We start from the raw sequence: 9,853 nt of genomic DNA on the forward strand, positions 1-9,853 counted from the left end.
AGGAAAGCAAAGGAAAGCAAAGGAAAGCAAAGGAAAGCAAAGGAAAGACTAAGGACATAAGTGAGTAATTCCCAGGGTAGCCCAGGCAAGCAGAGGTCAATGGCTGAGGGGACAGGTGTTTTGTTGTTGTTGTTGTTTTTAATGTTTATTTATTTGGGGGGAGGGGCAGAAAGAGAGGAGAGAGAGAGAATCCCAAGTGGGCTCTGGGCTGCAAGCACACAGCCCAACACAGGGCTGTGAGACCATGATCTGAGCCAAAATCAAGAGTCTGACACTCAACCGGCTGAGCTCCCCAGGCACTGCTGAGGGTACAGGTTTGAATCACGGCACCTACTAGCCCTGTGTGCCCAGCCGCGATTAATTTCATCTCTGCACATTCCTACTATGGGTTATTCTTCCTGGCTGCTGCGTGCTCCTCCCCATCTCCCACCCCACACCATTCCCGCCTGATTCTTTCAACAGTCCTCAGTCGGGCTCCACAACTCCCAGGTGGTCCATGGACAGAATTCAGGGGATCCCTGAACTTGGTAGGATGTACCCTCCGTATTTTCATTTATTCACCCAAAAGCATTACTGTAAGAAGGGGTCCGTACGTAGCCTTCACCGGACTGCCACAGGGCTGTGTGGCACAAAAAGGGAAATGTGGATACAAGCAGATACAGGAAAAATGAGCTAGGAGGTATTTTTAACGTTTCAGTCAAGGTAAAAATCTGGGTAGGCCGGCAGAGGTGAGAATGGAAAGTGACGGAGTTGAGGAAAATACCTGGGCATCCCTAAATAAAATGGTATCTCCCACCTTCCTTCTACTTCTAACCTTCCCCAAAGACGGGCTGCCTCTCCTTCTGTGTATTCGTTCCTTAAATCTTTCAGCTTCCACACAAACAGATGCGTGTATGTGTGCATACCAATCAGCCACCGTCCCAGAAAGCACGTCCCTGAACACCGTGATGTCTGAAGCGTTAATACGCGGGCCTTCCCGCTGGGTTATGTCTTGCTTCCTGTTTCTTCCTCCATCCTTCCCTCAAAGCCATGTGTTCCCCTCGGAGACCTACGTTACCCCCCTGGCTTCCACCACCAACTCGGCACGGACAATTCTCCATTCTCCATCCCAGCCCTCACCTTGCTCCTGAGCCGTGATCCCACCTTCCAACACCCCACCGGTGGACACTGTCACTACAATGCCCATTCACTGTCACCTGCAGTTCGACACTTCCTTTTAATGTATTTTTTATTTTTATTATTTTTTTTTAACGTTTATTCATTTTTGAGACAGAGAGAGACAGAGCATGAACGGGGGAGGCGCAGAGAGAGAGGGAGACACAGAATCGGAAACAGGCTCCAGGCTCTGAGCTGTCAGCCCGGAGCCCGACGCGGGGCTCGAACTCACGGACCGCGAGATCGTGACCTGAGCCGAAGTCGGCCGCTCAACCGACTGAGCCACCCAGGCGTCCCGTGTATTTTTTAAAAGTAGGCTCCATGCCCAACATGGGGCTTGACCTCACGACCCTGAGATTAAGAGTCTCACACTCCAGCTACCAACTGAGCCAGCCGGAAAATGTTTTACCCTTTTTTAGTACATAATTCCTTCTCCTAACTTTTCTAAGTCTACCATGGGGTCAAATCCTGACTATTTCTCTTTATTTTTAGCACTCTTCCTTCCGCCGGTCTTGCTGTTCAACGCGTCGCCCAAGGACCAGCAGCGTCATCATCATCTAAGAGCACGGTAAACACAGAGTCTTGGGACTTACTCCAGACCCGCTGAGTTGAAATCTGCGTGTTTAAAGCATTCCCAAGTGATTCATACACACAGTAAATTTTGAGAATCACTTCTCTGGTGCTTATGAATATGCTACCAGCCTAACTGCATCTGAATTTGATCTTTTTTTTTTTTTTTTTTTTTTGGTATCAATTATAACTCCCTATTATGGGTTAATTACAGTTCTAGACTTTCAATACATTATCTCACTTAACCCTCAGAATAACCCTGTGAGAGAATCAGCATCATCTCTATTTTAAGAATGAGTAAATCGAGGCCCAAGTGGATAAATCATCTGTTCAATGAGTCCACAACTGATGGAGGCAGGATGTGAACCTTATCTGTCTGACCACAAACCATTTTGCCCAATTGCACCAATTCCCTTAAATTCCAAAATTTGCATTTCAAAGGGTATGTTGGCCGAATTAATTGCTCTGTTTGACTGTATTTGCTGGTCAACTTCTGGCGGATTTTATTACAATTCCTGCTGGAAATCTTTCAAAAGGCAGCGCAGACGATCCTGGCTTAGAAAGAGAAATCATTGTCTTGTGACGGGCATCATTCTGAACACTCAAATTCAGTAAAAGTTATTTGGTAAAGGGAGAAGAAAATGTATTCTCTTCTCAGGATATAATCCCAAATTTTCGGGGGCTTAAAACGATTTCCCTAATAACAAACGTTGTGTCTGCTTGGCATTCTTCTTTCCTCTAAGGGAAAGAGAAGATGGGGCACCTGGGTGGCTCCGTCGGTTAAGCACCTGACTCTTGATTTCGGCTCGGGTCACCATCTCTCGGAGCGTCAGTTCTCGGTTGGTGAGATGTGAAACCCGGCAACGGGCAATGTGCTGACAGTGCGGAGCCTGCTTGGGATTCTCTCTCTTGCTCTCTCTCTGCCCCTCCCCGGCTCACTCTCTCTCTCAAAATAAATAAATAGATACCTTAAAAACTGTACTGATGAAGGGAAGAAATAAAAACAGTGTGGGACTGGTTCTTGAATGAATGGTTATTTGGGTTCCATTCAGTACATTTCAGCTAACGTCTAGCTAATCACTATTTTAATTTAACCGCCTCATTATATCCTATTCAGTCAATATTTCAGTCACTCATTTCATTTTGAAACCTGGTTTCCTTCTCTCATTTTTTTTCCGTGCCCAAATATAAACCCACGAACCCCAAAGACACCACTATTTCTCTAATGTACTATTTACTTATTTCAAGTCCCAGACCTTGCTGACAATATAACAAAAGCTATGGATGCTGAACCCCGAAAACTACATACTGGCCCAAACTACCACTAGGACAGATCCCTGCCCGATCCTGCCTGTCCAGGCCCTCTCCATTCTTCTTTTTTTTTTTTTTAATTTATTTTTGACACAGAGAAAGACAGAGCATGAGCGGGGGAGGGGCAGAGAGAGGGGGAGACACAGAATCTGAATCCGAAGCAGGCTCCAGGCTCTGAGCTGTCAGCACGGAACCGGACGCGGGACTCGAACTCACAGACAGTGAGATCATCACCAGAGCCGAAGGCAGACGCTCAACCGACTGAGCCACCCAGGCGCCCCCAGGCCCTCTCCATTCTTATGGGAACTGTCCCAATAGGCAAGAACTTCCATCTTTTCCTAACTGTTTAGCCCAGGGGGATGCCAAACGGGTCAGAATCCCTCCATGGGATTTTTAGAACTGAATCGGAAACAGAAAGTCCCTTTTGGGGGGGGCGGGAATTACAAAATGCTAAATTCAGGAACCATCAGTTCCCAGTGCTGTGGAGGGAACCAGTCAGCTATGAGCAAGAATAAAGCCAAAACAGACAGAAAAGTCCCAACAGTACCCAAGCACCTGCTTCCAGTTATGGCTGAACTCAGTCCTATTCCTGTTCTCCTGGTTTGGTGGCCAATCCCTTCTTGCACTGTGACAGACCTCCAAAACCCTCCTAATTTTTAAAGTTTCTGGCTAAGCTCATTCACATTTCTATAGCTTGCAACAAAAAGACTTTAGCGTTAATACGGACTCCTTCTAAATACTGTATTTGTTTTAAATAAGGTTTATGTCCTTTACGTTTCTTCTATACAGATGAATTCCTTTCGATACTTAATTAGGTTTTTAAATTCTCATTTCCAAAAGGCTCGCATTGCACTCTTCGTAAAAATCTTTTAGAGTATCTCTCTTTAAAACAAGTCTTGGCTCATATCATTCTACATGTTCCACGCACTATTAAAATATAATTTTAAGAAGCTAACTGCCTGATCATTTTTAGTTTAATTCCAAATGTAACAAGACAAAACTGCCTTCTGAAGTGGTCTTTTCCTTTATGTATTCAATTATATTCCCTGCTTAAAATACTTAAAATAAAAATTGGCAGTGATCCCTTCACTGCTGGGTATTTTAAGTTAGAAAGCGGTAACGTATCAAATTCACCACACAAAGTCAGGCTTATTCTTGTCATTGAGAATTACCACCACAATTGACTTGGAAATTTCCACCTTAATTTCAAGTTTTTACATTTCAATCAAATAGACTTTGACTTAACAGACCGCAATGCAGTCCAACTCCAATCAATCCAACAAACTCTCAGTTCACACCTCTCTTCCAATCACCCCAGATATCCTTCCCTCTGGTCACGGCCTTGAAAATTCCCTGAATGCAGCTGCATGTTCAAGGTTACAACGGTAACGCAACTTTAGTTCTGTACTGTTACTATTGCTAGTCTATGGATCCTGATATAATGCTCTGAACCAAGTAGATTGTAAAAACATTTGAATCTTGAAGTTAGAAAAATACTTAGAAATCATCCAGTCCAATCACCTTACTTCACAGATGCAAACATTGATGCAAAACTAGTTAGTTATATGCCCAAGGTCAGCAGAATTAGAGAAGGAATTAGAACACCTGCACAATGAGCATTTTACCATAGTATGTACAAGGTTCCCAAACCTCTTATAAGATGCCTACATGATAAAAATAAACATGATTTTTCTTTTTAGTACTGCAAATGTTAGTTATTTCTAAACATCCTTAAGAAAAATTCAGATGAAGTATAAAAGCACGAAATTGCTCGATTCATGACAAATCTTTTCCCATTAATTCTGGCCACGTTATATATATATATATTTTTTTAACGTTTTTTATTTATTTTTGAGACAGAGAGAGACAGAGCATGAACGGGGGAGGGGCAGAGAGAGAGGGAGACACAGAATCAGAAGCAGGCTCCAGGCTCCGAGCCATCAGCCCAGAGCCCGATGCGGGGCTCGAACTCACGGACCGCGAGATCGTGACCTGAGCTGAAGTCGGACGCTTAACCAACTGAGCCACCCAGGCGCCCCATCTGGCCACGTTATAAATGTAGGAGAATAATGTTAGAGGTGCCTGGCTGGTAGAGTACGTGACTCTTGATCTTGGGGTTGTGAGTTCGAGCCCCATGTTGGGTGTAGAGACTACTTAAACATAACATCTCAAAAAAATAAAAATAAATTAAAAAAGAGATGTAGGAGAGAGACTGTGATGTGAATTATCCACTCCTTTCCTGCTCTGCTTTCTCAAATGTCTCTATTCATATACAGCACTATGCTTGCTCCTTCTTAATAACGCTGACGAAGTTTATTCTCATTTTATACTGTACACTTTGGTCATATTTGGTCAAGTTCATATAAAAACGTTTATCTAGTATTAGACTTTGCCACCTAAAATGAAATCAACCAGAAATACATGACATCTTGGTACTTAGATTTCATAGTTACATACACTTCACTTTTTTTTTTCAGAGATAATAAAGAAAATAGACATTTTGAAAAAGAAGGCTGTGAAACAGACCATTCTTATGCCGATTACGCCCTCAAAATAAAGATATTTGGACAAAAAAACTGAGTGGCATTCTTAGCCGTCTTTTGCGCAACGTCTGGTACTGTGTGCCTACTACAAAGTTGCTGAATGAAATAACATGGTTACGTTACATACTATAAAACTTGACTCCTCTGGACGACTAAGAGTTGCTACCTTTTCTTGAAAGCAAAAGAAAATAACACGAAGTGTACCATCCACAAATCATATGTCATTTTTGTAAGCCTTAGATAGCTTACAAATTTCCAATTAGCAAGAAACTCTAAACCCAATGTAGCAATTCATAAATATAAGGTAGCAACATAAGTGGTTACAATAAAATATGCACAACTGCAAGATTTTGTGAAGCAAGATGGAATTCGGACTAAATCCCAGAAAGCACACTCTTTTTTCGGCGGCATATTGTTGGCAGTCCTTTACTACATTTAAACCCTCAGACACAAACACTCTCTGACCCAAACACCAGAACTCCAAAGGAGATACAAGCACCAATAAATACAGAATAGCAATTTTTTTTTTAAAAGCAACTAACAAAAAATAATTTAAAAAGCTTAATAGAATTAGGCATAACTCTAAATTGTAGATGCATCATACAGGAAAAATTCCATTGTATTTACTACGATAAACCTTAAGAGGAGAGTTTTTGGTGCATTCACATTTGTGGTTGGAAAAGCTCACGTTCCCAATCGCTAAAGAAGTTATCAGGAAGTGAAGATGAACTTCAGTGGATCAGACACTCATTTCTCAACTTTCTTAGGCACAATCACTTCATGCAAACACAATATATCCTGATACTGTTCCACGTTTTCCCCAGCTTGCCCTCGGCAAGAAAACTATAAATAGAATGCATGCTTCTAAGCCGTTTTAAACAACTTCATTAAATTGAGAGTGCTCTTAAAAAAAACAAAACAAAACAAAACAAAACAGCATGGTTTTCTGCCATTCCTATTACGCTCAAAAGGGCACACAGACATCCACAGAAATCAAAAGTACGGAGAGCAAGCTTACACTTTTGCTCACATGCTAACTGACTGCAGTGGGTAAGGTCATGGTCAGAATTCACAAGCTCACTTAAACTTTCATGGCTCGGCCAACAGCTCCGATCATGTTTCCTGATCCTAAGGAGATTAAAACTGCAGGAGTTTCTCGCAGAAAGATCAGCAGGAGGCTATTTCAGACCCTCAAACCGCAGTCCGCATAGCCCGCAGCGGCTCATCTTCCACCGCCTCTGGCTGTGTGTTAAGCTAACCTTTCGGAGCATCGTCCCTCCAGCCTTTTTAAGCAAACCCCCAAAACCGGTGCGGCCAACTCGAGACGGCTTTCCCTCCGCCCAGCCAAGATCCACCCCCCCCCCCCCCACTGTCATCCCCAGGCCACCCTTCCGCAGTCGGTGACTTCGGTCTGGCTCCCCGAGGTGGGGGAGGAGGTGTGGAGAGGAAGACTCCCCGCCAAGCAGCTCTCCAGCCCGCACAGCGGCAGGGCGATGCGGGAGAGGAGCAGAGGAAGATACTAAACCCCAGTGCCATATTTACACGAGCTTTTTCTTTGCCAAAAAGATTCCCTGCGTCCGATAATATCGCCTTTAAAGGAAAAAAAGGACCTAAGCACTAAAGCCGCTGCCCACATCTCCCGATCTCCGGTATTCTCACCCCTCTTGCCCCGCGGGGAGGCTCCGGACGCTCCTGACCTCGCACAGGTACACCTGAAGCCAGCGGAAGACCCGACCGCCCCGGCCGCCCCCCGACATCAAGGAGCGATCACCGAGGCTCAGACCCCAGCAGCCCCCGCCCGGGCTGACAGCCCAGGAGGACCCGTGCCCTGCACAAACTTTCCAGTTGCCCGGCTGCGGGGACCAGCCGGCCGACGCACGAACGGGAGCACGGGGGACGACACTGGTACCCGCCGCAGGGCTCAACTGCAGATGGGACCCTACGTCCCGCAACCGGCTCTGGGTCCAAAGGGGGTCCAAGTGGCGCCCGGGGAACCCAGAGAGGCGGGCGCGCGGCGCGGGGATGGGGGCACCGAGGCGCCGCGGCGGGCGGACAGCCCTGGAGAGCGAGCAGCCGGAGGGCCGGGTGCCCGCTCGGGCTCCCCGCCCCGCAGCAGCTGCAGCAGAAGGAGGAGGGGAGCGAGGAGGAAGAGGAGGAGGAAAGGGACTGCGCGCCGCAGCCCAAGCCCTTACCGAGTGGTTTACCCCCCACATCAGGACGCTGAGCAGCGGATCGCTGGCCCGAAAGAGCTTCACTTTCTGCGCTACGAAGTGCTTCTTCTTGGTCTTGGTCTTGCTCGCCAAGACGGAGGACCCCAGGTTGCCGGGGGTCGCCATGGCCGCCGCCTCTGTCCCCTCCACCGCCGCGCTCCCGAGGCCGGGGACCCGCCCTCTCTACACGCCGGCCGGGGGAGGCAGCCGCATCCCCCCGGCGGCGGCCCCGGCGCGCCGTGCCCGCTCCTCCCGCTTTGCGCGCTTGGCCCGGCAGAAGACGGAGGCTGCGCTCGGCTCGCGCCCCGGCCCGGATCCCGCGCCCGCCGCGGCTCCGCGCTCAGCCCGCGGCTGGACCAGGCGCGCCGCGAGCGGCTTCCGCGTTGGGCGTCGGCGTCATGACGCAGGGGGCGGGCGGGCAGCTGTTGCGGCGCCGCCAGGCGGGGCGCGGCCGCGGGACCGTTAAGCTACAGCCTGGCGCTCGGGCTCCGGCTCCCGCTCCCGTTCCGGCTCCGCAGTGGTCCCGCGGGCCCCCGGGGTGCAGGCGAACTCGCGCTGGGCGCCCCCGACCGGCTGAGGACGCCGCGGGGTGGACGTGCGGCGCTGGCCCCGCGAGGAATCCCGCAGGGCAACCCTTTCTGCTCCCCAGGGAGAAGGGGGGCGGGGAGGACAGAGGAGTGGGGATGTCGGAGGAGAAGAGCCCCCAGAGGCGGTAGTCAGGCGAAGGGATGAGGCTCGAGGAACCACCACTTACCGGTCCCGGGAGTCCGGAGAGCTGGCGAGACCTGACATGCTGCATGGAGACCAGGGCTTCCCTAGCACCAAAGGAAAGGACCCGGGCACGTCGTTGGCCACCTCCCAGGGTGGCACCGAAATGAAGTTGTTAACCCTCAGGCCTTTCGAACCCCGATCCTGAGCCTCGCTACACTCTCTGAGTCATGCAGGAGGGAGACCCCCCACCTACCACCCTGGCTGCCTTTCCTGCCGCCACTGCCCCCAACACAGGGCAGGGCCCTGGATTCCTCATGCTCAGCACTTGGTTTCGCCTGGAGAATCGTGCCCCAAACTGCACCTTCTTCCAATTCAAATCCTCCGCGACGTTCTTTACAATTCTTCCTTTTATCCGTGACACTCACCTTTCCCGGAGACCTGTTCGTTGTCTCTATCCACGTACACCTGGACGCTGGGAATGACTGACTCACCTCGGGAAAAGCTGCCATTACGAGTGTGGCTAAAAACAGTGCTGTCCCCGTACCTTCCCCACGAATCCTCCTCTTCTGTGTATCCTTACCTGACTCAGCCCACTGGGCAAGCCCGTTATCGATTGTCATTTTTCCTCCACTCCACAGTGACTACCCACTGTGGGCTTGGTGATCTGTTCCGCTCGGTCAAGGAGACGGGGATGATAGCCCCTTATGCCTTATAAAGAGCTTAAGTACGTGTCATGAGCGTGGGGAGTGACAGGTTATGTGGGTCACCGTTCATTTGCTCCTCTTTGTTTCCTCTGCCCTTTAAACATAGAGGTTGCCCCGAGTCCTTTTGTTCTTTCCCTCTTGTGTCATACCCTTGTCCAAAATGGTGTCGGCTCTCCCAACGTCAACTGTCATCGCCCTTAGTGGTTAAAAGAAACAACCCAAATGTGTAGTGAGAAACATAGGGTTGCACATTTCCTCCACTTGTTTGAGCAAATCCGTTAACCTCCCTGAGCTTCAGGTTCTTTGTGTTCACAAAAGGGATAATCAGACACAAATGTCACTTTAGAGACTACTCTGGGCCTGGTAATTATGGTTCTGCCCTACGTACTTTATTTTTTTTTTTAATTTTTTTTCAACGTTTTTAATTTATTTTTGGGACAGAGAGAGACAGAGCATGAACGGGGGAGGGGCAGAGAGAGAGGGAGACACAGAATCGGAAACAGGCTCCAGGCTCCGAGCCATCAGCCCAGAGCCTGACGCGGGGCTCGAACTCACGGACCGCGAGATCGTGACCTGGCTGAAGTCGGATGCTTAACCGACTGCGCCACCCAGGCGCCCCTGCCCTACATACTTTAAAGGATGTTTATCG

At 48.7% G+C, this 9,853-nt stretch overlaps 1 protein-coding gene across 4 annotated transcripts in view; it reads right to left on the reverse strand.

The window, feature by feature from the left end:
• The window catches only part of PIP4K2A (phosphatidylinositol-5-phosphate 4-kinase type 2 alpha), a 183,993-nt gene extending 175,834 nt beyond the window's left edge, over positions 1–8,159 (reverse strand). For 2 of the 4 annotated variants that reach the window (XM_049624681.1, XM_049624680.1), the window contains exon 1: positions 7,772–8,158. In XM_049624681.1, coding sequence (XP_049480638.1) covers positions 7,772–7,915 — 144 coding nt within the window. In that variant the 5' untranslated portion in view covers positions 7,916–8,158. Of the gene's footprint in view, positions 1–7,771 lie in introns of all 4 variants that reach the window. The other 2 variants (XM_049624676.1, XM_049624677.1) reach the window with 2 other exon arrangements.
• Between the last annotated feature and the right edge of the window lie 1,694 nt (positions 8,160–9,853).

The sequence above is a fragment of the Panthera uncia genome, chromosome B4, assembly GCF_023721935.1.
Source record: "Panthera uncia isolate 11264 chromosome B4, Puncia_PCG_1.0, whole genome shotgun sequence".
Lineage (NCBI taxonomy): Eukaryota > Metazoa > Chordata > Mammalia > Carnivora > Felidae > Panthera > Panthera uncia.